At 41.4% G+C, this 14,283-nt stretch overlaps 1 protein-coding gene across 4 annotated transcripts; it reads left to right on the top strand.

Annotated features, from left to right (window-relative positions):
* The first annotated feature begins 1,813 nt into the window (after positions 1-1,813).
* LOC148008226 (uncharacterized) lies at positions 1,814-14,276 on the top strand. 4 transcript variants are annotated; one of them, XR_015690195.1, is made up of 3 exons: positions 1,814-2,351; positions 9,808-9,912; positions 10,001-10,134. XR_015690195.1 is itself a non-coding variant. In XM_087674388.1 (3 exons), exons 1-2 carry the CDS (start codon positions 1,920-1,922, stop codon positions 9,817-9,819), a joined length of 444 nt encoding a protein of 147 aa, XP_087530514.1. In that variant the 5' UTR covers positions 1,814-1,919; the 3' UTR covers positions 9,820-9,861; positions 10,001-10,125. The 4 variants fall into 4 exon arrangements, 3 of the variants coding, with proteins under 3 accessions (XP_087530514.1, XP_087530515.1, XP_087530513.1); XM_087674388.1 differs by having other exon boundaries at positions 9,808-9,861; positions 10,001-10,125; XM_087674389.1 differs by lacking the exons at positions 9,808-9,912; positions 10,001-10,134 and adding an exon at positions 13,851-14,276.
* The last annotated feature ends 7 nt before the right edge of the window (positions 14,277-14,283 follow it).

Raw genomic sequence — 14,283 nt, 5'->3', positions numbered from 1 at the left:
TTAAAGTCATTGACAATGGTCCTAGGCTATTTGTTGGGCATGACAATCAACACCAAACATTGGTTCTTGGAAAAGTTGAGAAGCAAAGTGAAGAATTGGGATTAACACGGTTGCATCACTATGGTAAAATAATGATTATAGACTCTATGTTGGTGTTTGCAATTGTATTTGTGGCAAGTATTGTAGCTGTCAACTCCTTTGTATAGAAGGAAGTTGAGAAGATATTTGGTCCTTCCCATGGGAGTAGACATGTGACACAACCATGCATGGCATGCAATACCATGGGAGCTTGTCATTGCGAGCAAGACCAATGGGAGGATTGGGCATCCCTTCCCTGTAGGAGAAGGCATGCCAATCACTTTTAAGCTTGGGCAAAATACTCCAAGAAGATTAGCCATGGACTATTTTGTGAAGCACTGGTTGTAAAGTGCTTGATTGCCAGGAGGTAGATGGAATGGGATCCAGTGGTGGGTGGACCCCCTTATGGCACACAATTTGAAGATTATAAATTCAAATTTTGAATCAATTTGGAAGTTAGTGGAGGTTTGGAGAAAGTTCATGAAGGGCATCCTACAGCCCTTAAGCAATGATGGCAAAGGAGATAGCTCACTATGACAACTTATCTGGACATACGATATGGAGCATTTGAAGATGGTTTCTCTCCCATCCTTAGGAGGTTGAAAATTTCTTGGAGTCTTTACAACAAGGGAATAAGAAGGTGGGGGGACTTGTGGATATCTCCCAACGTGGGTTTCCCACATTCAAGGAAATGGAGAATAAGTGGAGATTGTCTGATATGGAGATTGAATGGCTCAAGAAAATAATGGAAAATAAAAAAGTGGAGTGGCCTATAGCTTACATTGGCTAGGCATATCATCCCTCCAAATATGTTCATTCAAAGAAAGGTAAGAGGCAATGGGATGCCTCAAAGAGGAAGGATTTTAGGTGCTGTGAGGAAAGACACACTTTCAAAGTGGTAGAGCATTAGAAGAGATACTTCCCTAAAGTGAAGTTGAGAACTTGGAAAAAGAGAGTTCGGAGGTGCACCCCTTCAAGAAGAATCAACTTGTTTTTGTGGAGAGCATTGATGAACAAGTGCCTTATCCATGAGAGGCTTGTGAGTGCTAGGGGTATCTCCCCATTTTGTCCATTGTGCAACAAGGAGGAGACCATTCACCATTTGTTGTGGGATTACAGCGAGGTGCGACAACTGTGAATAAAAATTTCCAACTGGGTCGAGGTTGCTGGTTTTCATGGTGATGTATCTTCTCAACTTACCCTCTTTGGTGCCCAAGGGAGGTTAAATGATGTTTCACTTGCCATATGGAATGTTCTTCATGCAATGGGCATTTGCTTCATTTGGAAATTTAGAAATGGAAGAAAATTCAAAGGGTACAAAAGGTTATTTTCATTGGATTGTGATAGATTTAAGCAAGGAACGGTAAAAGTTTAGATGGGGCGGGGTAAGAAAGATAGCATGTTGAGGACTGTTTACTAGGCTATGAGGGTGCATGGTTAATCTATGAAACATCCCCCTCCCTTTCGAAGCTGGGATGATGTAAAGAAAGTAAAGTAAAAGATACAGCAACAAGAGTTGCAGAGCCTAGGTTGATACATAGACTTTTCACTTTTATTGATTATTAAAAATTTACCACCGCATTATTTTTTAAAAAAAGGAAGTTGGGCTGATGTAAATACTTTTCACTTTTATTAAATATATCTTGCTCGTATTAATTAAAAAAAAGGGGAAAAATATGACAACTTAATATTTATATATTCTCGACAAAAGGGAAAGTCTGCCAGCCTTAGCGCTAGGCAGAGCAAAAGGGAATCAAAGATTTTTATCGAGAGCAGCTGAAGTGCCTATGAAAATGCATGTGGGGAGTCGGTCCCTCGCAACGTTGAGCCGCCGGTAGAAGATGACTGCCTACCAGTCGACAGCGCTTCCTTATCGAGCAAACTCGCCTGCGCCCTGCGTGGAATTCAAATGCCAAATACACGGGAGGCCTGTGCTGTTTACGGTTAGGGTTTCTTATTACCCGGCCAGTGGGAGGATCTGGTACGCGAAAGCACGTAATGGCGGAGAGAGGCTCTACAGACGGCCTGTGGAGCAGCCAGACGACGAGCGGGGAGCTGTCAGCGTGTGGGATGCGAATGTGGAGGGCATCCGTAGAGGCCGCAGAAAGAGGCGGACCCCTCCTTGGGGCCCTGAGCTGGAAGAACGTGGTACTCCTTCGGATACAGAGAGAGCTTCAGGCGATTGGCGCTGGTGGAGGTCTGGCTCTGATGATGACGATTATGACGAGGACATAGATGACGATGATGATAACCCATTCTTTGATTTGGAACGCGTAAGCTCTCTCTCTCTCTCTCTCTCTCTCTCTCTCACACACACACACACACACATTGGGCCTGCTTTCATGAGACCTGCCTTCATGAGAAACAAGCAATTTGATTCAAGAACCCCTCCAAAATGTTGAGCTAAAGGTTTTTGTGTCCTCCACCAAAAACGTTTTTCTTGAGCAGTGCATGCGACACCTTTCTACTTTTCATTGCCTGTCTGTTGTAGTCTCCAATATAAGAAGGATATTTAGAATTTTATAAGGTCCTCCTTTATCCTAACCAACAACATAGTTAATGGAAATGAGCACTAGGAGATACATTCCTAGAGTGTTGTATGCACTTCTGCAGTAGAGTAGTGGGGAAAAGGATCTAATGGAGGTAAACTTCATTTTTTGGTCCACATCGTGGTGATGCCTTTCTCATTCATGTCCTTTTGGCACTCAAAAGGAGCTTTATTTCCTAGTGCCAACTCACATGTAGTCTCTCAAGTACAATTAAAACTTAAATCATTCATCATTCAATTAAGTGAACTTGAAACTTTCAACTTGACTCATGGCTTTGGGCTTTTTTGGGGCTTTTGGGAAAAGGGAGTCAAGTGGCTGTCAGAGAAGAACACATGGACCATATGTATAAAAACATCTCTTTTGGGGTCATGAGGGTCTTGAACCATTTCTTGTGTACCTATACGTGGATAGAAATGAAAATGATATTTCTTTGGCCAAGAAATGGTGTTTCCTGCAGCTATGATGTAGAGAAGGAGAAGTGATTCAAATGGATAGGGTGCAAAGACACTCGAGAGGCTCCACTCATGGATCCTATTATCTCTAGGAGCAGCACTAATTCTTTAAATTTGGGTTAGCACAACTTGGTCCTTCATGGAGCATTGTGGCTGGTGAGCTAGCCAAATTCTTGGTGGATGGGGCCTCCTTTGATAACCTCATTCAAAATCACTTAGTGGAGAAGTTGAAGTAAATTACCACTTTATGAAATTGGGCCTTGGTCTTTAGGAACCTGAAATGTAGGAATCCTAAAAGGCACTTGACCTGACCTTAATCATGAAATTAGCAATAAAACAATTAACATGCTTAACCTAGGGAGGAGCTAGAATGCTACTACTCAGAGACATGAAACACAAATTGGACTCAAAGCTTGGTGCTCTTCATGTACTTCTTTAAGATTACTATAGTTGTTCAAACTTGGTACAAAGAACTAGTTGTTAAGCACAATTCTAAAATAACACTTCATTAATCCCTGTTTTATTCTCTTAAAACAGCTCCAAAAAGTAGTTATTGCTGATTACCAAAAATAAATGGCTTTATTTTTGAAAAGTAGGACAAATGCTTCGAAATCCTTTGTGGATAGAGTTAGTTGTGCACACTCCTTCATCCCTCTTGTTCATTCTATTTGGTATTCTGTGTATCATGCTGTCATCTCCTGGTTTTGAGCTCTGTTAGAGTGTGGTGGAGATGGAGGAGCTCTAGCATTGTTCTTTTGTGTGCATTTGTCTTGCCTAGACGCTCATCATTCATAGGCTCATGTGTGGTGGCTAAAGCCTAGAAGTGACAAAACTCATAGCCCTTTACAGTTGGCAGGGAGAGAAAATGAGTTATCATGTAGAGGCCACTAGGTTGTGCCTCATTGCGAACAATTACTAAACCAATCTGAGAGTTTATGATCTTGACTTTTGGCCACAATGAATAAGTTTGCTTGCCCCAATTGGCAAAGTTGCTGAATGGATAAGAGCTTTATCCCAAGCTTGGGAACATAGTACATGTTGTCCAATGAAGGGAGACCCTAGCCCTTCTCAATATCAAACTTGACGTGGCCTAGATCATGGATCTTGTCCAAGGAGTTATTCCCACATCAGACATTCCAGCTATAGGGGCTTGGGAGACAAAAATGTCTTGAATAGGAATCATGTGATATGTGGTTCAATTATCCACAATCCAAACAATGAAGAAGTGCTTAGTTAAGGGCCTCTATGGTCTTCTTGTTAGGAGGTTACTTGCAAATATGGGCTAAAATCTCATCCTTTGATGTCTCTAAAGAGATGAGGTAGGTGTGTAGTCTAGTAGACGAGTCATACATACCTGTTGGAGTTGAGAATGAAATTGGTTGTGATAGTTGATTGGTGGTAGTGTGGGTCTGAGTTCTCCATGGTCCTTGATTTTATTGGTACCATCTTGCCTCCCCTATTGGGGGTTATCCAACTGAGGGGTGGGGGTTCAATTCTTGGGTCTGGGTTGTACTTTTAGGCTTTGATTGACACTCATTGTCAATATGGCCAGACTTTTGACAATGTTGCTAGTATCTATTTTTCTTAGGCACATTAGCCACCCGGTTTGAGAGTAGACTGAGTATTCCCTTGTGATTCACTTGATTGGTTTTCATTTTGATTTGTCTCTTGCCTTTCCCTTGCTGCGCCTTATAAGAAGTGGTAACAAGAGCCCTAAAGAGTGAGTGGACATGCTATGGAATTGGTCAAATAGTTGAGCATAATATAGTAGAGCTGATGCTCAAATTCATAGAATGCAGGCATAATGGGTTGTAAAATCGCTTGTTAAACAAAGGGAAACTCTCTCTTTGGGAGCTTGTTCAGGGATAATGTGACATGTGTTAGCAGTCATGTTTGTCATGCCTTGTCATCTCCTGCCTGTGAGCCTCAGTCTGAGTCAGATGAGGACTTTAGGAGCTCTGACTTGTCTATCACTTATTTTGACGGAGGAGGTAGCTCATTCTAGAGCACTCAGTTTATTGCATTTCAGTGCATTTTCTCCTCCAGTCGGGATTTTATATGCATTTCCCGGGGCAGTTTTTGCATTCTTCAGCTTGCCTCACCTGCCAGACGTTGTCCACCCTTTACGGGATTTTTCTGAGCATTCCTGGGATTTTTACCAGCATTAAATGCTGGTTGGATCAGCATTAAATGCTGGTCGGACATATTTATGGCCTCAAATTTCAGGTCGGCCAGTTTTTGGGTTTTTTGGCTATTTATAGCCATTTCCCACTTGGCAGTTAGTTGTATTATCATCTTCCCTCCTTCTTTGGCAGGTGCACACTCCGACTCCGTCATCTTCCTCCGTCTTCGGTGCTGCCATCATCATCAGCTTGATCTGGTGCCCTCACTGACGCTTCGGGCTGCGTGCAGGGACTGATCAGTCCACGGTTTTGTATTCAGCATTCATTACAGTCAGTGCAGATTTTCTTCCTTCATTTTCTGCTGTCTCTCTCTCCTCCTCTGTGTTCGTGTTCTTCTTCCATTGCACTCTCACAACATGGTTGTGAGGGGACTTAGGATCCATGAAATTTTTGAGACATTTTAATTTTGCTAGTAACATTTGATTAATTTAATAATCAAATGTGCAAGGTTGTAAAGCACATGTGATGACAATTATTTCATGGCTAATGACCAAGGATCCTGAGGAATTAGTGAATGTAAAAGGCAAAAGTTGTGATAAGTTATGCTAGTTGGGCTTTGGTTGTTAGTTGGTGTCATTTTGACCCTAGGATAGTCATTTGATCATTAAGTGTTAGTGGTGACACTAGAGACTAGTCATTAATTAATTAATTAATGCTAATCTAAGGATCAATTGAGGTTGGGAAACACTCCAAGTTGCAAATGGCCTAGCCAATTTAATTATGGATGGGCACATTTAATTTTGGGCAGGGTCAGAAGGATTAATATTAATTTTCAAATTAATTCTAAAATTTAATTTAATGGCTGAAAATTGTTGGAAAGTGGGATTAGAAGGCTACCACTTGGCAAAAATATCTACTCAATATCATCCAACACTTGCTCCATAGCCTTTTTCCAATGCTGACTGCAAAGCCTCTTTCACGGAGGTGGGCTCCCTATCCTGTATGGCATAGGTCATCAAATAATAGTTAGTACAAACAAGCTTCGTAGTATGGGCCTGGATCCTTTGAGACTGCCGTGGTCCACCTATGGCTGTTGCTCCTTAGGGACTTCCTCAATCCTCGAATCATGGAGTCTATTAGGAGGTTGGATCTCTCCTAGTCATGTTCCATCTGCTAAAGTCTTTGGAACATCCATCAGTGATGGCTCAATCGGGAAAGGCGGTGGAGAAGAAGTATCTTTATCCGAAGATGGAGCGCCTCCATGAAAGAAGTGCTGGCTCCAAAGATACAATCGTTGGTGCCCAACCATCTTCTGAATCTCCAAGCACAGGGTGCTTCTCACCCTCCTCTGAGGCTGGAACCTCCATGATTCGGACATCTTGACTTGTATAGACATTCCGCTTAACGAGATCATACAATTGGTAACCCTGGGACTGTGAGTTGTAGCCCACAAATACTTGTCTTCGGGAAGCCACTTCAAATTTACCGCACCGTGTCTTTGGGATGTGGATATAGGTGTCACACCCAAGAACTGTGAAATAAGAAACATTAGGCTTAGACCCAAAATACGCCTCATAAGGTGTCATACCAACAAGTGCTGAAGTGGGGGATTGATTAAGGATGTGAACTATAGTAGCCACAACCTTGGCCCAAAGACACTGGGGTGTCTTGTCTATGCTTCATCATGGTGCAAGCCATCTTAATCACACTTCAGTTCTCCTACTCCAATATGCCATTTTTTGGAGGTGTGTTTGTGTTTGCAAACTCTTGGTGGATACCACAATCTGCAAAAACCTAGCAAGCTCATTAGAAACAAATTCTCCTCCCTTATTCGATCGTAATGTCTTCAGTTTTTGGTATGCTCAGTTCTCCTCGAAGAGTAACCAATCCTTGAAGTGGGAGAAAGCCTCCGACTTTAGTTGCAAACAATAATCCCATGTTATCCTGTTAAAATTGTCCACAATCAATATGAAATACAAGCTCCCCTTAAGGGGCTTCGTCCTAATAGGTCCACAAAGATCTGAAGAAATAGGCTTTAAGGGTATTGAAGACCACCTTGAAGCGTTGCTAGGAATGGCATCATGATGTTGTTTTCCACGAATGCAAGACATACACGGCTGTTGGCTCACCACAATGTCCGGCATTCCTCGAACAAGTCCATTAGACGCCCTTCAAAGGTAATCATAATTTAGGTGGCCTAATCGAGCATGCCAAAGCTCGGACTATGTTTGAGAGATAAGAAGAAGAGAAGTCAAGGCAGAAGGAGACCTTAGTTTGTAGACTCCATTCTCTTCGTAACTGCAAGTAAGCACTTGTCTCAATCCACAATCAAGAATCCGAAAGGAATCCTCATCAAACTCAACCAAGAGGCCGAGAGTACAAATCTTGTGTATTGACATCAAATGACAACCCAAGTCTAGCACATAAAGCACCTTTGAAGTGTGGGCACCTGTCAGAGTGCAGCAATGCGGAAGCGTAGGACAAAGACTGAGAGAGAGTGAACAGAGAGAGAGAGAGAGAAGGATACTGTAAATGCAGAAAATCTGCAGTGTAGTATGCTGTATAAGAGTGCAGAAATATACACGGGAGCAGAGGAAATATATGTGTGTGTCTCCGACTTGATGACCTTGATCTCCGTCAGCCCGAGCACAGTCTGTCTCAGCCAACAGATCTCAAGACCAGAATTTGAATGAATGATTGAATGTGCCACCAACTGGCTATTTATAGCCAGAAAATAAAGAATGCCTACACCAGGTCGGCTGCAGTAAATGCAGCTGACTGAATAAAATAATGATAAAACAGTCTGATTGCAGCTTGCACTGTCTGACTGCAGGTGTTGACGTGGCACTGTACTGCGTGCTGCTGACGTGTCCCCTGCTTGGCTCTGACGCAGATGCCTTAATTTTGCATGAACAACACTCAATCTGGAAAAGCCCCAAATTTTTGGGCCAAGATTGCACAAATTTGACCTTTGTGCTTATGCGCGTGAACACTCAGTAGTGGAAGAGGAAAAATTGCAAGTATTTGACAAAAAAATGACGAAAAAATGCTTGAAAAAAAGATGAATCTGCTCCTGTTGACCAGCCGCCTGCTGTCGCGACCTGTCGGCTTGCAGAAAATTGCCGCTTGATGCCATGGAAGCTGTCACCAGCCAGTTTCTTGTTGTTGTGACTTGTCGCTTGCCTAGAAAATTGTTGCCTGCTATCGCCAGCCAGTTGCTTGTTGTTGTGACTTGTCGCTTGCCTAGAAAATTGTTGCCTGCTGTTGCCCGGTTCAGGCTTGCTGTTGCCTGCCTGCCATGTCAAAAACGACTTGTCGTTTGTGCAAATTTGGGGTTTATGGAGTGTCGATTGACAGTGCAACACACTCGTGCCTGAAATCAATGGCGACCCGATGATTTTGCGCGAGTGAAGCACTAGAGATGTCTCGCACGAACCCGAAGGAGCGTGAACACCTTAGCGGAACCTTTGATACCAGTTTGTAGTGATGGAGAGCGCGAAGATCGAGACAGTCAGTGGTCGTTAGCAGCAGCGAGACAGAGTGAGAGAGAGCAAAGTAGAGAGTGTGCACGATTTGTGGGTACAATGACAAGTGTACCACTTTAGGTTTTGAGAGATATATATATATATATATATATATATATATATATATGAAAGTACAAGTGCTAAGGTGTGTTCACACCCGAGCACATTTAAAGGCATGAGGGCCTTTGTTCCCAATAGATGTATTACCAAACATGCCCATTTGAGCACCAGGTATCATACCAATATGGCTGTACATGGGATTAGGCATTCCACTAGCCATTCTTGGTTACACTTGACCATGCATTCCATGTATACCTTGCTGCATGGTATCTGGAACATGCATACCAAAATATTTTGTGCCATGACCAACCATTGCATGGAATACTGAATCGCTACCAAAGTACACCGGATGCCCAACATTAGGGTACATTTCTTGCTGTTCAAAAGACATTGGACGATTGCAATGCATCTGCTGCCCTTGCCCAAATGCTAATATATACATTTGGTCATTGGTAGCATTTGGTATATTTTGGGGCTAAGCTACCTCGACCTTCGATGACTTCTGCTTCTCGAAAGCCTAGAAGATGATTTTTTCTTTTTGCCCTTGCTGGCCTTCTCAGTTGAATGCATACATTCAGCAAACTGAGGATCTTTAGTAAGTGAGACAACATTCCAACTGCTGCCATCAAGTGTTTCTTAAACTGAGCATCAAAGTCCTCTTCTTGCTGGTTTTCAGCGTTATGAGGCCCACTCAGCATGCTGCCCATGCTGAGTGGCCATTCCAAGATTGGGCTTTGCATTCTCTCCATTGAGCCAAAGCAAAAGTTGAGTAGTCATGTTTAGTTAATCAACCATCATCTCTCTTGAACAAATGTATGTCTACATCCTGTAAATCTGTAAAAACAGTACTAGGATAAGACACCAATCTCTGATGAACTATAAGTGGGTCTGTGCTATGCTTTGTATTGGTTCTAGCAATCTGAAACAATATTATCTGGTTGTTATGCTTTGATTTACTGGAAATCTGCTCATAAATAGAAATCTGCCTGAAGCAATCATGGTAATTTGTAATCCCATGTAGATTGTTACTTGAGATTGCCTACTCAAAGAACTTGAGCAGCTGAAAAACAGCCAGGCAGGTTTTACTTTCATCTCATTCAGCATGTTGGGCTTGCTGCAGTTAATGGTATGTCAAATTCAGGGTTTGTTAAGCAAGGGTGGATCGCTTCATGATTTACTACAGGAGATACTAACTTTCCTGTTTTCTGGAATAGGCACTTTCAGTGCTTCGATGGATGTTGCCAGCAACAGTCATTTTTTTGCCATTGTTGTTGGGGGGCCCCATGTTTCTTATGTTAGCGTTTGCTGTCTTCCCCTTGACCCAAAAATTTGTGGGTCCTGTCTTATCTAATTTGTGGAGGCGCTCGTCCAAACCAAAGCAAAAAAGGCGTAGATCTGCAAAAGGAAAGGCCACACCAATTTCATCATTTGATATGGAAGAGTTTGGAATGCCGATGTGGAGAGGTTTTGGTCAATCTCTGGAGGGATTTGGTGATTCTCTAATGGGTGAAACAGGGTCTGACACTGAAGGATGGGAGAAACTTGTGACAGGCAATGAAACAAACGAGGATTCTGGTTTGAAACTTGGTGGGTGGGATTTATCAGAAAAGAACACATCAAGCATGAGAAAAATTGTCAAAGGAAACCAAAGAACAAGGTTGGCAAAACGACCGCGAAAAAGGGAAGTGCCCTTGTTTTTAAGGCTTCTAGTAGCTCTATTCCCTTTTCTCCGTTCTTGGGGGGGTTTCCTTTAGAAAGCTATCATCTTGTACAATGTATAAGGATCTGCCCTATTAATTTCATATCTCTATTAGATAAAACAGGCTTGGTTATTTGTGTGTCCATGTCTTATTTGAAGTAGGCAGGTTGTTAAGTGATTCTTCTAGGTCATGTACGCGGAGACATAAAGCGTACTGACATGCTGCTGGATAGCCTTACTTGTTACTCCTTGTATGTTCTTGGAAGTTTGACTGTATTTCTGAGATCCTGTAACCCAGAGGTCTAGTAGTGTTAAAAGGGCTCTAGGCAAAGATTGAGTGCCATGTCACCACACTGGGTCAGCCTGCACGTCCCATTTTGACCTTTGAAAACAGAAAGCATCATAACATTACTATATAGCCTTTTGCATTGAGGCTATAGACTACAATGGGTGATGACAGCAGTTTGAAACTCGGTAGTAGCAGTGCTGGCATTTCGTTTGTTAGCCCATTAATGAGATATCTGCTGTGCACATGCTTATGTTACCAAGTAAAATACTCCAGAGGTATTGTTTCTCTCTATGTTTAGTCAGCAGGCAGGCTGCTTAGAATTTTATTGACTTATTTGTGCTGTGCTACCTGAGCTTTATATGCTGCAACTGCAGCATGTGCATGCCCTTTCTAGCAAAAGTTTTCTCAAAATCAAGGTTGTGACCAAGATGGTTCAAAATTGCCTACATAAGCCAACTAGACTTGTGCAGTCAATATGAGAACTCAAAGTTGGGAACTTTAAATGGAGACTGCTTATTCAGAGTTCATTTCCTGAGAGCTTTTGTATAATATCAATAAACATTAAGCACCTTGGCAGCCTCCATCTTTTTTTGAATCAAGAAAGTAAGTAGTTTATGATAAATTTAAAAATATTAAAGAAGCTGCCTCTTGGGTTACTTCTTGATAGCCCAACTGCATTTGTATTCTCAACATGTTAGGCTGGCTCTATATTGCTGTCTTTTTGCAGTATCCAAACTCAGAACAATGGTCTGAGAGAGAGAGAGAGAGAGAGAGAGAGAGAGAGAGAGAGAGAGAGTAGCCCCTTCACACAGCTTTGGGCAAGCTACCTTTGCATTTCAATTCCTCCTTTTCGAGCTATGCAATTTTCAACGGTTACATGTGACAACTGTTTGATAAGTTTTTGCTCGACTTTCCATGTTAAGTATCGTTTTTGAACAATTGATTCAAAATGTGTTAAGAGGGTTGCTGGGCAATATGGGATTTGCCATACTTTGCTTATAGATACCATATGCATGCGGTTGCGAAATTGTTGGCTTTGATCCGTTCCTTGTTGCTTGAATCTTTGGATGATGGTTTCATAGCTCCATTGTCCATACGCTTGGTGGATCTTGTTAAGCACTTTGAGTTGTGCTCTTATCAGTAAGCTAAGTTGAAAGCCTTGGCAAAGGGGTTGTAGAATAATTCTTGTCAATCCCATAAATTCTTTTGTAGTTTGCATGCATCCTCCACTTGGGAGAATATGGTAAGTGTAGAATGCTAATGGTCAGGCACTTATAGATCCCTTGCCCATTGTTCAAATGTATAGACGAAGTTTTTTGGATCTTCTTGGTTTTAAACGGACACCTTTTGATTAGATTGCCCATGCCCATTCAATATTTTATGCTCATGACATTCATGTTGTTTTAGAGGTGGATATTTGTGAGGATAAGGTTATGAATGTGTTGTCTAGGTATAAAAGACATGGTTGGAATGGTCTTACGAATAGTTTTTTCAAGACATATGCTACTTACTTGATGAAGTCTTTGACAACCATGTGTCACGAGATTTAGGCTAATGGAATTTTACAATATCTTGAATAGAAGGGCTTAGTAAGTTGATTGCTAGAGTCCCTTTCCCTTTGATGCTCAAACATTAGCAATCAATTTCTTGGAGGGGTAATATATATAAGATATTTTGGAAGGTGCTGCCTAATTGACTTCATGAGCACCTCTCTACCATTGTGCATTCCCATTAGTATGGATTTATCAAGGGCAAAAGTATTTTGCATGATATCTTGAATGTGCAAATAGATGTGCAAGGCTCCAATCAAGAGGTTCTTCTTACCCAATTGGATTTGGAGAAGGCTTTTGACTATGTGGAAAGGTCTTTTCTTACGATGTTTATGCAAATAATGGATTTTGGGCCACACATATCTCAATTGATACACATTATTGGCAGTGATGCTTCTTTATGTGTCATACTCAATGGTAGTGTTACTGAGCCGTTGTATGGTTGGTTAGACAAGGTTGCCATGTGAGTCTCTTGTTTTTAACCCTTGCTACCCATGCGGTTCTTACCATGTAACATCTAGTTGAGACTAGGCAATTGGTTGGTTTATCCCTTTCATAGAGTCAACATTTTGTTGGATGAACATTAGCTTATAGCACTTTTATGATATTGAAAGTTAATTTGAGGAAACCTCTAAAAGGCATTATATGTTTGGGACTTGTTTGGTTGAGCTTTGGGTCTTTATACGAATGCTACTAAATCATCTCTTATCAATTGCATTGAATTAGGGATACAACTCTTAGGGTGGCAAGGTGGTGTAGTGGTTTTGTGGGACAATATTGCCAGCATTTGGTTATCCTGCTAGGTGTTTGATGTTTAGCCTAAACAATTGTTGCTATGGATTTTCAAAGTTGAAAGCTAAGTTTCTTTATTGGAAATCTTAGGCACAGCCTTTCCACGTGTTCCTCAAAGTGGCATAGACTATTATGCTACCTATGCTTACCTATTATTTGCATATTTTGCCTTTGGCCATGAGTAGTTTGAGCTACATTGCTAGGCATATCCATTTCATGTTATGGAAAAGGGTTTTGTGTATGCAAGTATTTCTCGGATTTTATGGAGCCATGTTTGTACTCTAAAAAGCATGGATAGTGGGGTTGTTTTGAATATTGAGACACATCATTGCTCTTTGCTGGACATTATTTCAAGTCAATGTGCTGGTTATTAGCCTTGGGTCTCTTGTTCATTTATTTCTTGAAGATTGGGGAGCTGTGCATAAAAATGCTAGAATTTAGGTGTATGATGGTACATGCTTAACACTCACTCTCAGCTCTCGGTTCCTTCTTTTGTTTTCTTGACCCATTTGGTATGCTCATGAAAGACTATCCTTCAGAAGTTTAGTTAGCATCCAATGGAGGTATTTCATGCATATCGAGTTGGTTGTATCTTAATGGATCTCTTGGGAAGGAAAACAAGAGGATTCCATGGCACATCTAGGCTTGGTTTCTATTGCAGATGTGACTTTGTCAGCTCACAATATATTGATGTATTTTCACATACTAAGATGCCTTTTTCGGATCCCTTGCAGGTATGATGATTTATTAGACATGATCCCAACATAGTTTTAAGATCAATAGCTATTTTCCACACTTGATTGAGATTATCTTTTGCAAGATTGAAGACTTGAGGGTCAACTACATTTGGAGCATCCTTTAGTAAACCAAATTATCACCTCTTGATTGGAGACCATCATCAGTTTGGTGACTAAAACTAATGCTATTGTGGACTTTATAAAAGCAAGGCCTAGTGAAAATTGACCATTATGAAAGGGTGGCTCAATATGACTCATTTCAAATTCAAAGTCTTCCTTTAGAGAATGCTTTGGAGAGTTATGGTTGAATGTTTGTTGTGTCCCTTTGATTGGGACTTTAGCAAGGCAAAGTATCCCACTCATGCATAGCCATATATAAATATATTGTTTCAATTTCTTAGATTTTGGGAATGTAGGCACAATTGTGGAT

Source organism: Lygodium microphyllum, unplaced genomic scaffold (genome assembly GCF_053477565.2).
Source record: "Lygodium microphyllum isolate KBCC unplaced genomic scaffold, Lygodium_microphyllum_v1.1.10 scaffold_251, whole genome shotgun sequence".
Taxonomy (NCBI): domain Eukaryota; kingdom Viridiplantae; phylum Streptophyta; class Polypodiopsida; order Schizaeales; family Lygodiaceae; genus Lygodium; species Lygodium microphyllum.
Note: the sequence above shows the minus strand (reverse complement) of the source record. Positions and strands in the feature narration are given on the sequence as shown.

Bases quoted from the DNA above. Each gene is read 5' to 3' on its own strand.
- LOC148008226 (XM_087674387.1), top strand. From the start codon at position 1,920: ATGACTGCCTACCAGTCGACAGCGCTTCCTTATCGAGCAAACTCGCCT. The intron at 2,352-10,000 runs GTAAGCTCTCTC...TTTCTGGAATAG, and splicing joins CATTCTTTGATTTGGAACGC to GCACTTTCAGTGCTTCGATG.